The following is a 19,426-nucleotide window of genomic DNA, read 5'->3' as shown; positions in this document are numbered from 1 at the left end:
AGAACCTTTTAAAGTCACTTGAGGGGAATCTAACAAATACTTGAATGCTTTGTATCTATGTAGGACCACAATCCACTTTGAGCCAGAAAAGAGGTCTCAGGTGGAGGCATTCAAGTGATACGGCAGTCCTTCAATGTAAAGGGGAACAGCACAGGTAATCCAACTCTGTTTTATTGTGTGTAAAATCACGTGAAATAGCAGTACAAATAGGAGTGTATCTTTACAGTAACAAAAATAACTTCAACTTGAAAGCCTTAAAACTTACCGCTGAATTCTTAAGTTACAAAATTCAAAAGCAGTACTAAAGTAATTCAAATAGATATAAAAATGGTAAGTAGGCATCTGCTGGTGTGTACAGAAGTCTGAGACTGATACAACATATGTAAATAGCACAGCAGTAACGAACTGAATAAGTTAGACTGCCCCCTCCTCATGTTCTATTTACAAGCTTACCTGAAGACTGCTTAAGGAAAGTACAGATATGTATAAACTGAGGTGGATTAAAAATGCCAGGTTTTAGCTAATTAAACCACTAGGAAGCCAGGTAATTAACTCAGTGGTGCAGCAAAAATCTTAAATCCTGTGGCATGTTGATTTAAACAACGCAGTAGCTTACCAGAAATTTAAATTTGGTCAAGAGGCACTTTGACAAGTTACTGGCATATTCATCTTTTCAATCAATAAATCAGTGATTTGAACAGTCTTCTGGAAGAGAGACCAAAATCTACCCCCTGATAGTCTGATGCAAGTGGAATGAAGAACTGAAGACTCTGGATACAAGCAGCTCTCTTGGTAAGTTCAGCAACAGCATTTTCTTTTCCATAGTGTTTTTTACTTAAACTTGATTTGATGTTACAAATTACTTGTGAACAAAGAGAATCAAGTTCTCTCTGACAGTGAAGCTGAACTGTAGTGTCTAGAACTCTTTAATACCTGTGAAATGCACTAAAACTAACTCAGGTGTTAATAACTGTTACTTAGCTTTTTTATCTGAAGAGGCTGCTCTGTACCAGAAGTCTTGACAGTAAGCCATAATGCCCCAAACCCTTCAGCAAGCTCTGTCTACCTAACACACAGTGTGACATTAGTACAGTGCTCTTCCCCACAGCAGTGTGCAACTCTTAATCCTGGCATTTTAACTTGATAGCATGGGAGGACACAGCAGCTCACTTTTAAAAGCATAAGCACAGCAAAAGCCTCTTATCTTAATTGGCAGAAACCAAATTCCTGTTGGAACAGGAAACCTTTGTGCTCCAGAAAAATCCCATCAAAATTGAGGCTTCTCCAGTTTTTTCCTTAAATAATATGGTTTGCCCTGTCCTCCTGAAAGCCATGACTATTACAAAGCCTTCCCGTGTACCTGCAGGGAAGACTAGTCCCCTCAGAGTGCTTCTCTAAAGTTTAACTATTGTCAATTACACCAGAGAAAGTATGAGTAGTGTTTACCACAGTTAGGAACATATATTCCTTCCAGACAACCTGTTCAGCTCTAGCCTTTGCTCCCTTGCTTGATATCCAGTCTATGCATCTCCCTCCCCAACCCCTCCCCAACTTCATGATTGATTAGGACAGCATGGATTGCTGCACAGCTTTCTGCAGAGATTGCCTGGTCACCAGCAGCCGCACCACTTCTTCATTTCTTTTTGTCAGCCTCTTCCTAGCTTGGTCATGGGTCACCATTGTCATATCCCAGCCATTCACCTAGGAAAGCACATAAAAGGCTTCAGCAGGCAAAGAGCAAGTCTTAAAGTAAGCTAGGGCAAGACTATAGGGACTTAAAGGTGTCCTGTAAGTATATCTAGTACATCACTCTTATGCCACAACTCTTTATTTGTAAGCTGTACAAACTGCCCCAAAAAGTACCCCGAAGACAGAAGTTTTCCCAGCAGAAGCTTGCTGGAAGCGTGTACCTGGTACTGGATCGGTACTTGTCTTAACTTGCTGTTTACCTGCATGATCTTATCGCCAATCTGAAGTCCTGCAACTTCTGCTGGGCCTCCTTCTGTCACCCTTGTTACATAAATGCCCTGGAAAAACAAGAATTGAGTGTTACTATGAATAACCTTTATGGAAGGGCTGTTCCACTGGCAATGCAGAAATGCTTTGTAGCACGTTGCAGGATTCTAGTTAAGATTACAGGATTCTAGCTAAGAACAGGTTTGTGCAGTGCTGGAGAGAATAAAAGGTGGAGAGCTGGGTAAGTTAAACACAAGCTTAGCCTGCAAAGGATAACAACACTTAACTTTAGTCAACTGCGTTAGAGGGCAGAATACAGATGCACTGCAATAGTGGTTGCTCAGCCTAATTGTTTTTTATAGCAATCAGCCTCTGACCTTGTCAGTCTTATCTTCAGAGAAAGGATTTTGAGTAGGATCCTGATCGATTCCACCTCCGATGCTGAATCCCAGAATCAAGTTGTCACCTTGGCGAAGCTTATGTATTTCAATTCTTTGCTAAAAAGAGAAGATAAAATAGAGTACTGTGAGCACTGAGATGAATCACAAGTAACCTTAAGACCTAGTTACACTGAGCTATCAGAGATGCCATAAGCCTCGAGTAGCTCTAGGAGAGAAGGCTGTATGACAGCCTTGTGAGAGTAATAGCTATCTGTCAAACCTGCACAGGGTAAGCAAACAGCTCTAAAACCTGCTGGCAGCACAGAACTATCACATAGCACTTGTCATCTGTCAGCTGCACACAGCCTTGCAGTGACAACAGTTGGCTCTGAGCTGTTCTCAGCCCTACCCTGAACAGCAGAACAGGAGGGGATCTGCAAGTACAAGGGCTGTTGTGCCATTGTACAGCCCAGTGCCTAGTTGCTGTGTTACCCCTGCCCTGAGGAACAAGGGGGAAAAACATTAAAAATGGAGCAGATCTCCTTAAACATGAGTCAGGTCTTGCTGACGAATAGTCACTTGTATCTAGACTCATCGTAGCTTTTATCAGAGTGCCTCCCGTTCCTGCCTCGCTCTATCGGTGAGAATAGCAGCCTGTTAGTGGGATGGATAAGTTATCAACGCTGCTGCAATCCAGAGGTCGGTTCCTTGCTGTCTGGTGACCGCAGGCATCTGACAAATGCTCCCCTTGACTGTACAGCTGCCAGCTTCTGCGGTTCTTGCGCTGACACGAAAAGCCGCGGCCCCAACTCAGGCAGCAACCACTCGGGGGCTCTCCCTGAGCACCTCCAGCAGGGCGCAGAGTGCGGGGCGAGGCCACCCCGAGCCTGCGCCCCCCGGGCTGTGTGAGCGGTGGAGCCGCCCGGGGCAGCGACACTCGGCTGTATCCGAACCGGGGGAAGAACCACCGAAAGGCCTCGCTCGCGCTGCTCCCATTACGGCAATTAGCGCGCTGTAAAAGACAATTAACGAGCCGCAGCCGCTCTCCACTACCACCACCCCCCCCCCTCGGCCACCAGCCCAAGGCTCCGGGCCCAGGGAGCTCCCGGCACGGCCCCGGCCCCACCCTGAGGGGCCGAGAAACGATCGCGCCGGGCCCGGCCCCGCTCCTCTCCGCTCGGTGCCTGCCTGGTGCCGGCTCCCCTCAGGGTCCCCCCCTTATCACCGCAGCCCCCGTCCCGCCCCGCGCCTCACCACGACGGCGGTGACCGGCTGTCCCGGCACGTACGACATTGCCTCAGCCCCGACCCCGCTCCCGGCGCCGCCGCCGCCCGAACAAAAGCCTCGCCCGGCCCCGCCCCGCCCCGCCCCGCCCGGCCGCGGGGCCCGGCCCCGCTTCGCCCCGGCGGCCCCCGCGCTAAGATGGCCGCTGGCAGCTTCCGGCGGGGCGGGCGGGCGGCTCCGGGCCCCGCGGCGCCGTGCTCCGAGCGCTGACCCCCGGCAGGGAGGGAGCGGAGCCGCCAGGGGCACGGCCACGGCCCGGCGCGGGGCCCCGCGGAGCGGCGCGGAGCCGGGCGTGAGGTACGGGGCGGAGCGGGAGGGCGCCGGGGGACGGAGCCGGGCTCCTGAGGGCGGCTCCTGAGGGAGCGCGGCCTTGAGGCGCGCCCAGCCCCGCGGCCGTGTCCGTGCGTCCCCCGCAGCCTCGTCCCGGAGCCGGGCGCGGAGCCATGGCCGCTCCGGCGGCGGCCGCCAGGCGCGAGGGGCCGCAGTTCATCAGCGAGGCGGCCGTGAGGGGCAACGCGGCCGTGCTGGACTACTGCCGCACGTCGGTGTCGGCCCTGTCGGGCGCCACCGCCGGGATCCTGGGGCTGAGCGGGCTGCACGGCTTCGTCTTCTACTTCCTGGCCTCCGTCCTGCTCTCCGTGCTCCTGGTGCTCAAGGCCGGCCGCCGGTGGAACAAGTACTTCAAGTCGCGACGGCCGCTGTTCACCGGGGGGCTCATCGGAGGGCTCTTCACCTACGTCCTCTTCTGGACTTTCCTCTACGGCATGGTGCACGTCTACTGAAGCGGCCGGGAGCCGCGGGGGGCTGCAACGGAGCGGGAGGCCGGTCGCCAAAAGTCACCCCCAGCGCCTCGGCCAGCTCACCTAAACCGTTGTTCATCGCTCGTGTCGTCAACACCGTCAGTAAATTACGTCCAAGTACGAATGAATCGGTTGTACTGTGCTAATTAAACGGGGTGCGAGAGCGCTCGGATGCCTCCCATGGATATTCGGTGGCTGAAGAACAATTTCTGTCCTTAATTGCGGTCACATCTGCAGATTCTGATTACTTTAGTTCCTTGTATCCTCAGCGTTTTGGATAAAAATACCAATTACCCCCCTTCTCTAGTTGCTGCCTGCCCAGCTATAACAGCACTCTAAAAATAATCCACTGACACAGGGAAATGTTTCACAGCAGCATGTAATTAACTGTATGTAAAGGTTTGATACAGAAATGTATTTGAGTTGCTAGTGCAAATGTTACCTTCCACAGTTGCTGTATTTACACCTTATAAATAAATGACATTGTCGTGGAGACTCTTCACTGGCATGGACAGAAGTCGCTAAGTGATGCTGTTAATGCCGTTGTGTCCAATGAAATACAGGCACCACAATGCACACGGTGTCATTACCTGCTAGCTTAGGCTTGTTCAAGCATTAGGATTCCTGCAACTGAGCGGTGTGCTGTGGTGCCGCGTCTGGTAGGGACAGAAAGGACAATATGATCACCCACTACAGAGGTGCTGTGTCTTTGCTCTAGAGCTGCTTGTGCAAACAGTGCTTGGAGCCTCTCACCTACAGCTAGCAATCACACTTGCACAACCGCTGGGTTTTGTTGTGTATTTTCTTCCACAACCCCACGCTGCTTCATCTGGTTAACTGAGGCCATCACTGCCTTACCAGACCATTATAAAAGATTAATGGTTTGTTACACAAAGGTTTTAAAACATTAGATTCTGTATTCAAAGATACTTTACAGAAAAGTCAAGTTCTGGTGAAATGCGGAGTTATACAAAAAGGTGGATCTGAAACTATAAACACTGCTTCAGTCGGGTATCTTTTTGGGGGGAGGTCACATTTTCAATCCCCTCAGTTGTATGCTTTGGCAGATTCATACCATGAGAAAACAGCCACCACTTTTCATGCATTAATGAATATCTTTTAAACACCTGCACCATTGAAATACTTTCTAGACTCTTACTTGAATTGCTTAACATAAGTACGTATGACAAAGGGAAACGGGTATGTGCAACCTAGAGACCATGTTTTACAGAGCATCTTAGAGAGCATTGCCCTAAATTGACACAGTTTATTGCTGTACATCAAATTAAAAAAGAAAAATCAAGCTCAAGAAACAAGCTCCTAAGGAGAAGTCTGGTTGTTTTATTAATCACAATTGTGCAAATTGCATTAAATGAACAGTATAAAGAAGGGAAAAACATTCTAGTGAATTTTGGGGTGCTAAAGCCCCCCAAAGACTTAAATTCAGGAAATAGCTTTGGTCTGTTTTGTCAAGTTGAAGCACTGACTTCAGTAGAACACCGTCAGCTTTACTGTTAGGATGAGCTATTTGGTCTCAGTGATGCCTTGGCCTTCGCCATGTGTTTCACCATCTAGCAATTATTTAAACAGAATGAAGCCCTGACAGCCAAAATTCTGAGCTGTTTCACTAGTGTGGTAGTTTCAAAAGGCTGCCTAGGGGGGCCTGTCCGTTGTACACAGGGTGACTCATGTTTGCCTAGAGATATTTTGGCTGTAACTGTAGCATCAGAGGTACATAGCTCATCCTAAATTACTTTATCTCCAGTGTTTAACTCCATTTATAGCTACATGTTAGACTAGTTAATATTTACGTAGCAGGAGCAGAGGGAGTGAACGAGACTGGGTGGGGTTTGCTACCAATGACTGAGTTCAGACTTTGCCACTGCTAACACAGGTGAGTTCTCATTTAGAGTCAGTCTTGGAGTAATCACTTCAGAGAAGTTAAAGCAGAGGTAGGTGGGGCTCACTGTTTCCCTGTGTGTAACAGATCACAGCAGCCTTCTGCTATGCTGCTGTAATCCTCTCTACACCTGTCCTGACAATACATAAGGGTGCTGCAGCAGGAGCCCTTTAAATCTTGATAGTCAAAGAGTGGATGGAAACACCCTTATCAGAACAACTGGCTAATGGTGACCAGTGGCATTTACAGAACACTGATCAGTTTGTGCCAAGCCATGGTGCAGAGGCTTGAAGTGAAAGGACCAATACGTCAAGGACAGGAACATTCACCTACCGTCTTCAGGAGCTGGTGAGTCAGTTCCTGCTAGCTCAAACAAATGCCAACTTTAAAGGAAAGCAATGCTATTATTATTAATTTTCATCTTAGAGTAGTTGCAGCCCCACTTGAGCATAAATTCACAAAATGGGCTGCCGTTACTTAACTTTATCTTGCGAAATAACAAACCACCAGTGGCTCTTGAAAGATACCAAAGTGTTGAAATAGTGGACATCTGTCTTCTATTTTTACTTCCTGTTGGTGTATTTGGAAGAAGCTGGCAAAGTCTGTTTTACCTGACAGCTCCCCTTTTCAATCTCCACAGTACTGGCAGTACTTTCAGGGTACTACAAAACAGGGCAGAAGCATGAAGTGCCCCTTCCAGATCTCTCTCCACCATGAGCAATTAGTAAGCAATACAGAAAGCACAATCACTAGCAAATGAAACCAGGCACTAAGCAAAGAAGGGAGAACCATCTCCATGCACATATTCCCAGCACCATTTTTTTTTTAAGTATGCTAAAACCCTTCCCATCAACCACAAAAACACCTGTCCCTATCTTGCTTCAAAATACCCCTCCGCACATGTTGCCTTCCCTGTGCTCTAAAATACTGGTTGGTTATCTGGTTAACTACAAACGGAGAATCTGGGTAGCAGATGAGGTAGCTGGGACCCAGCCATGGCTGAAATCGATTCCCCACCCAGAGCTGTGGCAGGCTCAGTCTCCTGACGCTCCCAGGAGAGAGGAGCAGAGCACCTTGTGGCAGCTGTTGTAAAGGCTTTTCCTGGAGGAGCTCTGCTTCCAGCCCTAGCGGTTACAACACACAGCAGTGAAAGCACCTGCCCCTTGCTCCAAAACAGGCCCACTCGGCCTGGGTGGTGTAGGATACTAAACCACTTTCTTCTGGGCTCTGAGGGTTGCTGAAATGTTGCATTTCCTTGCACTTCCTGACATGAGCAGTCCTGCTGCTTTATATCTAATCTTGCAAATAACAAAAGCGGGAGTTGGAAGCTGTGGCTGCAAACCAGTGGAGCAGGAGACGGGTTGATTCTTGGCCTCAACCCTCCTCAAAATGTCACTGGTGTTTCACATCACCGCTCTTTAGCGCTTAAAAGCAAAGCACAGCCACAGGATAATGCTGGCTATTAACATAGGTACAGATATATCTATTCATAAATATAAAAACATTCATTTGGTGCCTTCTTTTTCCTCTTATAAAATAGTCTTATAAATCCATAGTGATGACACAGGTGTTGCAAGCTCAGGATACCAGAGAATGTTTCAGGGAAAGAAGGGTGTTCTGTAAAGGATTTCTTTTCCTCTGGGAATCCCAATAATAGATGGTAGATCTCATCTGGGTATCTCCACTTCCCAGTCCCAGTGTCATCTCACACCTGTGTGGTTTTCCTGGAACGTGATTCCAGCTGACGGCCCCATCACTGTGCCTAGAGCCCACCGAGTTGGTCAGGGCTCTGATTCCCATTCAGAGTAGGGCTAGATAATGATTTCCTGGAACTGGACCTGAGGAGACAAGCAAGGAAGACAGAAAAGGCAAGCAGGCTATTTCCGTTTCAGGAGGCAACACAGAGAAGAGGTTCCCAGACAGGCCTTACCACACCTTACCAGAAAGGCTGTCACACCTAAAGCTACAGTTCTCAGTTTTATGAGGCTCTGGAGCCCTTGGAGCTGTCCCAATTCCATCTGCAGTCATTATGGACTGACAGTGCAAGGCCATTTATAGACCAACCATGATACAGCAGCTTCCCTCATTTCCCAGCTAACTGCAGCGATGAATGAGGGAGGGAGTAACTTGGCTAAACTCATTTGGAGGAATATAATTTCCTGGAACTCGCCTTTGTTTGCCATTAAAGTTTACTGCATTCCCATATCTCCTCCTATTTCTATTAGTCATGACAATAAAGCCATTACATTTAAACAGAAAAGCCAAGCCTCCTTACTTTACTTCCTCATACTTCTTGCCTCGATAAAAGTTACTCTTTTTAATCAGATACAGCAGCACCAGGTCGCAAAAGAAAGCTCCCTGCAAAAAAAGAAACAAACAAACAAAAAGAATTCATCATGGCCTGTAACAATGACATTTGTCATGGAGCAAACCCATCTCCCCACAGGGACACTGCTGTCCCCCACCCCAAACTCCCCCAGGCTGCATAACATTCAACAAGCTCTCCTCCTGGGTAATGTGCTGGGCCTGCAGTTACTCATCCTTGCTCCAAATTCCCTTTGATGCCTTTGTTTTGTCTCTAGGTGCGTAGATCTTTCAGAAAAGGCATCATGCAGGCAGAGCTGACAGGTGAGCTACTAGACACTAGAATATCTCAGCTCAAGAGCTAATGCATAATTAGAATTGGAGGGCAGGCATGGAGAAAAACTCTGTCTGGGGTATTTTATGACCAGCAGAGTGTAGTAATTGAGTACATCACAGTTGTCACAGTGTTTGCCCTTTCCATGGTAACAGAGCTGAAGTCAGCCAGCACAGTTCAGGTTTTTTACACTACCATGTTTTATCTCAAAGTAGAGAAGGGTATGTTCAGATCTAAATTACAATTAACCTTAAAGAAGAATAATTTGTAGGAGACTACAAGATACAAATGCCTTTAGGACAGGACACAGACGTACATCTGACTGAGCAGCCAAAGTAGCAAAGCCTCTGCTGGAGAAAATACAAACAAATGGTCCCATTTTATCCCTCTAACAGCTAAATGACAGATCTGGGTCCCAATATGTTACTGTAAGAAAATACACCAACTTACCGCCCCCATGAGAGCAAGCCCTGAACCGATATTGATAACGGTGGGAATGATGTTAAATTTCCCTGCCTAAAAGAAAAACGGGTCATGAAATATTCAGTGAAAGCACAATCCAAGAAACAAACTTAAGGGTGTGGTATTACACAGGGGAAGCTACTAGTGCCTGTGGGTGTGTTTTGTTAGCAAGCAGCGAGCACAACCACAGAAAAATTCGCAGTGAACAATTTTCGAGGCTAAAGGTCTGTCTGTGTCTCAGTGCCAACTGCTCATGGCTGCATTTCTGTACTTGCGTCATCTCTGGATTAGGCGTCTCTTTCTCCAGCACATGCATGTGGAAATCAAGTCTCCGGGGAAAATTTGCATCTGCTGGACTTTACATGAGACTGTTTTTAGGTGTAAGAGATGCAGACAGCTGACCTTTACCTTGTCCGCACTCCAGGTCATCTCCTGTCTTATGCAGAGTTAGCTCCACATAGATAAATGGCAAGAGCTCTTTCCTACAACAAGCCAGAGAAGCTGTTCTCATCCCAAAGCTGCCCTTTCACTGAGAAGCGTCTCCCCCCTTCTCCCACTCCACGCTAAGAAATACTCTGGCCTGGAACCTCACCTTGCCATTCACCATCACATCAAAACGGATTCCATATGCTTTAAAGAGTGTCCGGTAGTCAACCCCGTCAGCATCCCGGTAATATTTGGCAAACCTGGAACGGAACAATGCCGATTTTAACTCCATCATCTGTCCCCACACACAAGAACCCATCCGAGTTCACCCATCTGTTCAAACGGATCTATTCCTCTATCAAAACCAGCTTTATCTTTCAAGCCTGGTTCCCACACCAAGTCTCCCAGTGGCAATCAAGTCAGGCACTTCTCAGGGTGTTTCTTAGCTGATGGTATCAGAAAGCCACTCAGACTGGGAAGCATCTACACGTGGTTATAGCAGAGTTGCAGCTTCTCTGGACGTTCCTTTCCCATTGCCATGTGGAATATGGAAAAGAAACATACTGCAACAGGGATATCATGGCCTGAACCTATGGGTCTTGCCGGCAGTTAATTGACTGGGAATCAGGCAGAGGAGCAGTGGGTAGTACCGGTTATGAAGGGACTGGCAGAGGTCATAAATGATCTTGGTTTTCAAGCTGGAAATTACAGCGCATGCATCAGGAATCTGGTGCAGGCAGCACACGGAGGATAATTGCTTGGGCAAGTGCCTGGAAAGTGAGGAGCTTGCCATGGGCATGACTCCCTCCCTCCTTCCTTCCCTCCCCTGAAGCAGTGTGCCTGGCTGGGGCAGTGCCTGGCACAGTCCAGTCTGGTACTACCTTGCTGCCAACCTCCAGCACCAGTGAGTCAGACCAGCTCAGCCTGACTGCGGGTACTGCATCACATTCTCCTCTTTACTCACCTGAAGTTGTACCCTGAAGAGACAGACTTTTCTGCAAACTTGTTATCCAGCCGGCTAAAAGAATAGTGAGGATTACATTCAGAAGGGGCTTTATCAAGATCACAGTTCCATTCAATCTGAATTCCTATCACACCACCCTTAACGAAAAAGAGAGACAGTGTGAGTTTTTTAAGCTTAGTTCAACCAGTCTGTCTTCAACTTTGTCAGATCCTAGGGCAAGTTTTCCCTGGGGACAAGAACAGATGCATTTCTGGACACACGACTGTGGACAGACTAAGCTTACGATAATAATCACATTACTCTTCACACAACCCTAGTTTTGCTTGTGCTGGGATCCCAGGAGGTGGCTTCCCATCCCGATTTCATTAAGTGCCTATAACATACTTCAGTGGAGAAGACGCTCTTTAATGCGGGGATAAAGTTCACAAGTGCAAAAGCCAGCACAAAGCCTGCACTCCTCACCCCGTGCTCCCCAGGATGCCTCAGACTGACTCCATCTCCCTGTCCTGTGCTACAACCAGGTTGCCGCCTGGTTGGCGTTGCAACCCCAGGCATCCCTGCAGAAATGGGCCTGTTCACCTGGCTCTCCCCACAAAGGCAACCTTATGGGGTGTTTCCAGAGCAGGGGGAGCACCACTGACATCCCAGGGTTCTGGGTCTAAGCCAGTGGTTTAGTAATCTTGAGCAGCATTTTCTAAGCAGCCCTAAATAACAGAAACCTGACCCAAACATCTCTTCCAGCATTATTTCTTGCAAGCCTGGTTGGGAGGCAGATCCCTGGGCCTCACAGCCACCCAGCGAGCAGTACAGCGAGCTGGAAAAACACACTCCTACCTCCAAAGCCATTTCATGGAAGTCGCTCCCGGCCCATCTGACGATGTTCCCCAGGAGGAAGATGGGGCAGTAGGGATGCTCCGTGCTGTAGCGGCAGCTTTTCAGGTAGGACTCGTTGTCGGTTGCCAGCACATTCATCCTGCATGTGGGAAGAGGGGAAGCCATCTTGTGTCCCTCTTTGCTTGCCTACACAGCCTACACCCCCAAGACTGCAGAGACAAAAGGTTTCTTCAGCATCCCACAAGCAGAATAGAAATGGCACCTTGCCACCAGCTATTCTTTTTTTTTTGTCACCCTGCGAGCTTCTCTACTGCTGGCCTAGGGAAAGCAGTCAGCTCATACAAAAAGGCTAGCTGGGGACTAGGTCAGCTGAATCTGGGTTCAAAGAAGGCCTTGCATGGAGCAGGCTGATAGAGGGCTCCAGGACCATTTGCTCTTCTCAAGTTAATAAATAAGGGTACTAGAAATGTCTAGCTGAGCCCAGCAGAACAGCAAAACCACACTTCCTTCTACACCCTCTTTCCGTCTTATTGTAGCAAGAGCTGCAGCAGCAAACGCAAACAGATTCATTTTTATGGAAGAGGAGGAATATCTGGGAGCAGAAGCAGCTCAGAAACCTGACTATGCACTGTCTGAGGGACAGCTCCGTTGCCTTAGGAGCATTCCCCAGCTGCATCCCATGCTGTAGGAGCCACCACAGACCACGTTTGGTGATGGATAACCTTATCAACTTACTCTCACACAGTCTGTGCCTCAGAAGAGGCATTAACTTTCTCATCCTATCCCTCAGGCAGGAGAAGGACAATGGAGCAAATCAGGATTACTGGCTCTGTGATGGAGAGGATACAGGGACCTCCGAGCACCTGCACTTACTTGGAGAACTTAAACTTGGGGAACCGTATCGAGTTCTTGATGTAAACAGTGAAGTTTTCTGCGCTGGCAAGAAGTGGTTTCCTGGAAGAGAAAGGTTTGTTCCACATTTACGTTTGTACTCTGTGCACATGTTTAACTGGAATTGCCTTTTAAGAAACAACTAGGTACCATCCTGTGGAGCTTCTGCAGGGTGCATCCTCTGCTCAGAGCTTAGAGCTTCAGCAGCCAGATTCTGCACTTCCACAACCAGATCCCAGCTCTGCCCTTTCCCTGGCAGACACGCCACTCACCCCACACTGCCACCAAGCTGTTAGTGAGGAGCATGCAGGCTGAGAGGGAGCACAGAGCTGGACACAGCCCCGGGATAGCCAGTGAGCAAAGCAAGGGGAGCAGAGGACCAGTCCTGCTGAGGGCCGAGCAGAGCTCCCTCCTGCACTGGAACAGCTGACATTCAAGCAGACATCCAAGCAGAGAGAACCCAGACACTGCCCTGAATGACACACAAGCCAAGCAACTTGAGCTTGGAAACAGCATAGGACAGCCACATACTTGGGCTTGGATCTTTTCTCCACTGGGCACCAGGCCAATATCTCGCAAGTCCCTCTGATGCTGTCCCTTTCTTTCAAACAACGGCCAGTCTTAACTCCTGCAGCACAGACAGCACAGAAATGGTCACACAGAGCAGCCGCTGCCTCGCCTTGCCTACAGGGTAAATGAAAATCATGCTTTTCACCACCACCCTAAGCCCTCCTCCCTGCTGTGAAAGGGCCCCTCGGCTGAAACAACCACTCTCTTGTTGCTTCTCTGAGCAGCTTGGGGTTCTTTTGGTCTAGCCATCACAGAGCTGTAAACAAGGCAAAAATCATAATGAAAGATAGCGAAGAAAATAGTTATAGCTGCTCTCTGAAATCAGAGATCTGTGGGGTTGTAAACCAGGCCGATGTCTCTGAAGAAACCTGCCTCTACCAGAAACAGTTCAGAAGGAGGTCCCCCTTCCTTACCGTTGCCAGCCACCACTGCTTGCCCAGCCGGGCAGTCCCCATCCTTGTAACACAGGGCATCAGGAATGCTGACACTCTGCAAAGTGGAAGAGGACAGAAGTGAGACCTGTGACAGGACACAAGGCAGCAGCAGAGCTGCGCACATTTCACTGCGCAAACAAGCTGAGGAGGCACCTGAGCAGGCAGGAGAGGAGAGGGCGGGCAGCCACACAGAAGGGCTGCATCAGACCTCGCACTGCTCATGCATAACCTGGCTGGGAGCAGGTGCTTGGTCAGTGAGCAAAGCATGGGAATGTTCTGCCCAGCACTGAGGGCATAAATCTACAAACTCCAGGAAATCCCAGTCTCACTCTCCAGGCTAATTCAGTTCAGTGATGCTCCTGAGACTGACTCAGAGGGGTAATTAAGTAACGCTGTTGTAGGGTGAATCATCTACAAGATGGTGAACAGCAAAAATGCGCAGCTGAAGCAGTAACTGCAGGCTGGGTGCAAATATCTTGGCAGTAGCACAGCGCCAGCAACACTACACTTTAGCTAAGACTTCCTGCTTTTGGCCTCTGCTCAATCTGGAGAGGGACAAGCAGTGGAAAAACCCAGGCATCACTTCCTACCAGTCACCAAAAATAAGCAGGAGACCGGAGTACTTCACCTTAGGAGGTAACGGTATCTTTGATTTAAGCAACAAGTTCTGGGCATCCAAAAATTGCCCTTCTCTTGGCTGCATGCTGGGTTAATGCAGCCACTAGAGGACAGCCGTGTCCTTACCAAACAAGCTGTGCTCTTGGGCCTGGGTTACCCCTGTGCTTGTGATAAGGAAAATTAATCATTGCTGCATGCCGACAACACTCCTTGTATGGCCAGCATCCTCATCCCCCAGGCTCCAGCCATGAACCATGTCTCCAAAGAGGTCATTTAAATACGACAGGGTTTAAAGCCTTGTGCTTTTGACCCATAAGACACATTCTGGAAGGTGCTAAGCACCTTCACAGTGTCCTGAAAGCAGTGAAAGCCTGAATGTTCAGCCCTTCGTAGGATGGGGCTCTTAGAAAGTCTCCTTACCAGTAAACAGACTGAGTCACCTCTAAATTGTTTTCCCATGGCCTTTTCTGACCCTAAATAATCCCTATTCTGGTCTCATCTCCAGCTGGGCAGACATCCAACACCTTCAACTAAAGTCAAGCGAGACTCTACATGACCAGTGCCTCTGGAAATTAAGAGGATTGAGCCTCCCAGGTTTGCAGTAACCAGTCCAACTTTCCCAACTGAGATGTAATACTACAGAGAAAAAGCATTCGCCTTTTATCCTTCCCGTATTCGCTGCTCCCCGAGTGTCCTCTGCCAGTTCTTACCCCCAGTTTTGTAGGGGTCGGGGGGCCAGGGGGCTCAATTCTTCCTACCTCAGGACACATGGCTTGCCTCTGGTTTGGGGTCACAATCAGATTCGTCATGACAAAGAAGACGTTTTCACCCTAGAACAAACAAAGTAAAGCAAGAAGGGTCAGAAAACCTATTTTAGAGAACCTCTTACAAGAAAGATGCAATTCTCTGCAGAACAGTAACACTTCCCTCCTCCTGGTGCTTATCAAGCTGGGATGCAACAGAGCTCTGTCTGAGTAGTCATTTGGATGAATTTAGATATTGCCAGTCACTCACACAGCTGGGGAAGTTCTGGCACAGAGAGGTGCAGTGATCAGTCAGTTACAAAAAGCAGGTGAGGGCTGAAAACACAGCAAGCTGCAGCTGTCCCAGGTTACGGTGTTGCATTAGCACTCACAACCCATGGAATTTCCCATGTTTCACTGGGAGCCCAGGGTCTACCATCGCCATGGTTGTGCTGGATTCCATATTGTAGCCTTGCTGCCCAGCCACATTTGAGTTCCTGGTGCTGTAGCCCAGATATCTGCGTTATTTGGGCACACCAGCCCAGAGGCAGAGCTGGCTATAGTTACTCCGTGTGCCCCACTACAAGGACTCCCAGTAAAAAGACCAGTGCTTGTGTCACAGAAGAAACATCTGGCAAGTTAAAATACCGGTCAACGCCAGCATTTAATTTCTGGGTATGCACAACCAGCTACCTGCTAAGGGTCCCACGGCTCCCATACAGCTTGCACAAGAGGCACTGCAAGCCTGCTGCCTGGCCTTCCAGCTGCACAGCACATGTCGGTTGGAAATCAACAGCTGGCAGGAAGGCTGCATGCTAAAACTGGTGGAGATGCAGAGCACAAATCTACAGATCTGAGCAAACAAGGGATGCAGCAGAAAGAAGGTGAAGCCTTATTCTTGCGTACAGACACGTAAATTGTTCAATTTACAGCTTTCTGCCCCGTCAGCACAGAATCACGATTTTCCCTCATGCCCTTTCATGCACACGTGGCAGATGCTAGCAGGGGAAGCACACAAACAAGCAGCCTCTAGCAAGCACAGTTCAGCAGTTTCCAACACGATAGCAGGCCCCATCTGCTGGTCTCTTCTCCTTAAGCAGCAGCTATACAACTCACTGTCCAAGCCAATGAAGCGAGGCAGGTTTAGCCGGATTCATGTCAAGTATCACTCAATTTCCACCACATTTCCCCCCCCCCCCCATCTCCCACCTCTTCTGGGCTGCCCCACGCACATCTGCTGCAGCCCAAGAAAGGAGGTTCGGCTGAGCAGTCCCACTGAAATCCGTGGGACTTCTGCTGACAGGTTGTGTTTGCCAAGTATTGTCCTTTGCGAGATAGACAAGGTTGCTCTCATATTTGTAGGGAAGACCTAAGAGTAGGCACAGAAGTACTCTCTTCTGGCCAATCTGATTATTCACAGGAAAGACCTGGGCACATCACTTCAGCCCTTCCACCAGCACCCACACTGGAACATGCTTTTCTCCCTGATCGGTAGAAGCAGGGTGATGCCAACCTGTGGAGGGATAACATAGTCCGCAACATCCCACAGCCTCTCCCCCAGCTCCGAGGTGTTGGTGAAGGCCACCCCCTTCACCTTGGTGATGACAGAGCTCTGGAGGGATGTGTCTGTGTCCTGATAGCCTTTCTTGACAACAAACACCCACCTGCAAAGAACACAGCAGGCAGCAGCATTAGTGAGTAACATCAGAAAACAGGTTAGCTCGAGGTTTACACTAAGGCCAAACACTGTTCAAGAGCAGATCAAAATATTTGAATGACACCAAACCCTCTGTAACTACTACTGCAGGTTCAGAATGAAGCAGTCACAAGCTGCTCTTATCTACAGCATGCCAAGGACCAAGACCACCTACACAGTGAAAGGTGTAGAAACTGGTTAGTGGGTGTAAAACCAAGCCTCCTGCCTCCACATCCTGTGCAATACTCAGTGACCTTGGTGGGAAGAGGGGACAGCAGGGCTCTGTGCTCCTCAAGGTGAAAAATAACAAAAGCTTTTGCAAGTTGCAGTGAAAAATGTGGTTGGTTTCACAAGTGAATGATTCAATCCCATTTTAACACCTTGCTGTTATGCTATGAGTCCACCAACAACTGGGTGTTGGTCTCCCCACAACTATATGTCTCCCCACAACTGGGGAGATGCGATGCAAGCAGGAGAGCTGAACGTTGCTGAGATCTGCAGGGAGTGTTCGCAGCTGGATACGGGATCTGTTGTAAGCCAGTGCAATGGTAACAACGTGACTGCACCCAGGGCTGTGTTCTGGGCTTCTCAAAAGCACACCTGGAAGAGCTGCTTCCTCTCTGAACAGCCCGCGGAAGGGCTTCACTCACTTCTTCCCACTGGAAGCAGCAAGAACTCCCTGTTATAGGGTGAACACTTCTCTGAGTTAAATGAAATGTCTCCTGCTTCTGCACAGTATTGTCAAAATCACCTACCAAGACAATGAATCACCAAGACCCCTGAAGAAGCTAACGGTGCTGGGGCAGGTTTTGAGGGAGGGACGCAGGCTGCAGCTGCTGGCACAGCTCTCCTTTGCAGTGCACAGCCCTGGGCTGCACCATCCCAGCAAGCACAAGCAGCCATCTCCGGGGCTGAGCAGCACTGACACAGGCTGTGCCTGACAAGCCTGAGTAATAACATCCACCACCCTTTTTCCAACAACACTCTTCTTCTCTCCTAGGAAGGCTTAACAAGAGACTCTGGAGTGTCCCTCAGTGAGTCTGGTGGGGAACAGCAGCCACATGCAATCAGTCCAGCGGGACTGGATGAACACAGCTCCCGAGCCAGCCTCCAAACAGGTACAGGTACACAACCGAGCAGCCAGGCAGCAGGCTAACGCAAAACACCTCTGGGACAAAGCTGCAAGCCCCAGCCCCAGAGGAGGCACCGCAGGCACCAGCGGTGACAGTGCCAAAGGTCTGCAGAAGGCAACATGTGCCTGTGAAAGAAAACAGCCTGTATGGCCCAGGCAGTCTCTGAACATTCACAGTCGCTTCCTGCTCTGTCCCTCCTGAATGGAGGATGTGTGCTCAGCAACCTTATCTGCAGCACTCCTCCTTCAGCAGCTAATACATACCAGACTGCTTAGGCTCCATCTCTGTCCTGCTAAGTAAAGCTCTGAAACTGTACACCTTTCTATAAATAAACCCAGCATGCCAAAATGACCCTGCTATATTTAATCGATGAAAACATGAGGTGAAAGAAAAGTGAGGGGACCCAAAAGCACAGACAGTGAGGGTGAGGCTTATGAATCACATTCTGAAAAGCCCCAGAAATGCAAAAAGCAACATCAGAGGCTTCACGAAGGCTGGATAATCCCACATCACAGCCTGCAAGCTGCAAGGAGTACGGTTGTGTTTGTTACATGTCACTTCTCTGGCAGAACTGGGCCTTTTCTGAGCGATGGTGTAGCCATCTCCATGCCCCGCTCAGAAATAAATGCAAGGCAGCTGACATTCACACTGCCTCATCCTCCACAATCCTGGCTGCTGCAGCCCACTCCCACAAAGACATTTGCCACTTTGTGCTTGGTTCCCTCCCATTTAGACTTGAGCACGTCATGCAGCTGTGCAGACAAGCCAGGTTTGCCCCAAGACTCAGCAACCATGGCCCTAAATGCTATTGTCTCCAGTGAGTCAAGTATTAAGGTTTGGCAGCTTTCCTACCAAATACAGAAATAAAGGCTTAAATAATGCAGTACGGAGCCCCAGTGCCATTTGCTCTATTTTTAACACTGCACTAATCGGGAAGGTAGAGATGAATCTAGCAATCCCTAGCAGGTGAAAAATCGGGTATGAGTTCATTAGACATTACAAAGCAGCAGTGTTATAAATAAACCTAACTATCCGCACTGCCACAGCGAGCTGTCGCTGTATGCAGAGCGCCCTACATCAATCTTCCTCACTACACAGCAAGCAAAGGCAACCACAGCAGCACATCACACACAGAGCGATTCTTACCCCACCAGGTAAGCCAGGATGGAGAGCTGCACCACTCGGTAGAGAATCCCCACCTTCTTGTTCTTTGCAATGACGTATTTCTCCGTTTTATAATCAAAAAGCGAGAGGAACAAACCCTTCCAAGCCACCTGCCCCATCCTCCCAGCTCGCTCCCCACCGGTGGCTGAGGCAGGGAGCAGCGTTTGCTGCTTGCGTTACCCACACGTGCTCTGCATGGCAACCTGACACACCAACCCCTCTGAGCGAGTGGCTGATCTCCTCCCTCCTGTCAGCTGCTCGCTGGCAGCAGCGCTCAGGTTTGAAACTGGCAGCTGCACTAACACGATAACTTCCCCTGGCTGCTTTCCAGATGAGTTATTCTCTGGGGAAGCCCCCACCTCGGTGTTGCTCCTGCATTTCATTTTCTCCCCCCAGTCGGCAGGTGTTTATAATGACACATTATAGCATGAAGCCACGTTAAGGCATTCAAGGTGACAGAGCCACAGTGTCTCCCTGGTAAGAATTAAAGCCTGCCTGCATCCTTCACATGGTGGCAAAACACCTGGTTAAGT

At 49.1% G+C, this 19,426-nt stretch overlaps 3 protein-coding genes across 4 annotated transcripts; 1 reads left to right on the top strand and 2 right to left on the bottom strand.

The window, feature by feature from the left end:
* Positions 1-153: 153 nt before the first annotated feature.
* On the bottom strand, positions 154-3,674 carry TAX1BP3 (Tax1 binding protein 3). Its single transcript, XM_032200916.1, has 4 exons — positions 3,591-3,674; positions 2,334-2,453; positions 1,950-2,027; positions 154-1,701 (listed from the first exon to the last, which is right to left on the bottom strand). The coding sequence occupies exons 1-4, from the start codon at positions 3,627-3,629 to the stop codon at positions 1,564-1,566; spliced, it is 375 nt and encodes a 124-aa protein (XP_032056807.1). The 5' UTR covers positions 3,630-3,674; the 3' UTR covers positions 154-1,563.
* Positions 3,675-3,776: 102 nt separating this feature from the next.
* Positions 3,777-4,937, top strand: EMC6 (ER membrane protein complex subunit 6). The gene has a single exon (XM_032200792.1). The coding sequence runs from the start codon at positions 4,064-4,066 to the stop codon at positions 4,400-4,402; it is 339 nt and encodes a 112-aa protein (XP_032056683.1). The 5' UTR covers positions 3,777-4,063; the 3' UTR covers positions 4,403-4,937.
* An 804-nt stretch (positions 4,938-5,741) lies between these two features.
* On the bottom strand, positions 5,742-19,423 carry P2RX5 (purinergic receptor P2X 5). Of its 2 annotated transcripts, none has more exons than XM_032200789.1 (12): positions 18,876-19,423; positions 16,414-16,564; positions 14,868-14,987; positions 13,519-13,594; positions 13,067-13,163; positions 12,518-12,598; positions 11,645-11,783; positions 10,811-10,947; positions 10,013-10,106; positions 9,409-9,474; positions 8,596-8,678; positions 5,742-8,158 (listed from the first exon to the last, which is right to left on the bottom strand). In XM_032200789.1, exons 1-12 carry the CDS (start codon positions 19,010-19,012, stop codon positions 8,083-8,085), a joined length of 1,257 nt encoding a protein of 418 aa, XP_032056680.1. In that variant the 5' UTR covers positions 19,013-19,423; the 3' UTR covers positions 5,742-8,082. The 2 variants fall into 2 exon arrangements, with proteins under 2 accessions (XP_032056680.1, XP_032056682.1); XM_032200791.1 differs by having other exon boundaries at positions 14,916-14,987; positions 18,876-19,421.
* Between the last annotated feature and the right edge of the window lie 3 nt (positions 19,424-19,426).

This window comes from Aythya fuligula, chromosome 20 (genome assembly GCF_009819795.1).
Source record: "Aythya fuligula isolate bAytFul2 chromosome 20, bAytFul2.pri, whole genome shotgun sequence".
In the NCBI taxonomy this organism is placed as follows: Eukaryota; Metazoa; Chordata; class Aves; order Anseriformes; family Anatidae; genus Aythya; species Aythya fuligula.
Note: the sequence above shows the minus strand (reverse complement) of the source record. Positions and strands in the feature narration are given on the sequence as shown.

What these genes read in the sequence shown, in the direction of transcription:
- P2RX5 (XM_032200789.1), bottom strand. Translation starts at nt 19,012, where the DNA reads ATGGGGCAGGTGGCTTGGAAGGGTTTGTTCCTCTCGCTTTTTGATTAT. An exon ending in ATGTGATGGTGAATGGCAAG is followed by an intron (nt 9,475 to 10,012) that starts GTGAGGTTCCAG and finishes TTTTTCTTTTAG; the next exon opens with GCAGGGAAATTTAACATCAT. An exon ending in GGCTTGCTCTCATGGGGGCG is followed by an intron (nt 8,679 to 9,408) that starts GTAAGTTGGTGT and finishes CTTTTTTTGCAG; the next exon opens with GGAGCTTTCTTTTGCGACCT.
- TAX1BP3 (XM_032200916.1), bottom strand. Translation starts at nt 3,629, where the DNA reads ATGTCGTACGTGCCGGGACAGCCGGTCACCGCCGTCGTG. An exon ending in CTGAAGATAAGACTGACAAG is followed by an intron (nt 2,028 to 2,333) that starts GTCAGAGGCTGA and finishes TTGTTTTTCCAG; the next exon opens with GGCATTTATGTAACAAGGGT. An exon ending in TTGGCGATAAGATCATGCAG is followed by an intron (nt 1,702 to 1,949) that starts GTAAACAGCAAG and finishes GTGCTTTCCTAG; the next exon opens with GTGAATGGCTGGGATATGAC.
- EMC6 (XM_032200792.1), top strand. Translation starts at nt 4,064, where the DNA reads ATGGCCGCTCCGGCGGCGGCCGCCAGGCGCGAGGGGCCGCAGTTCATC.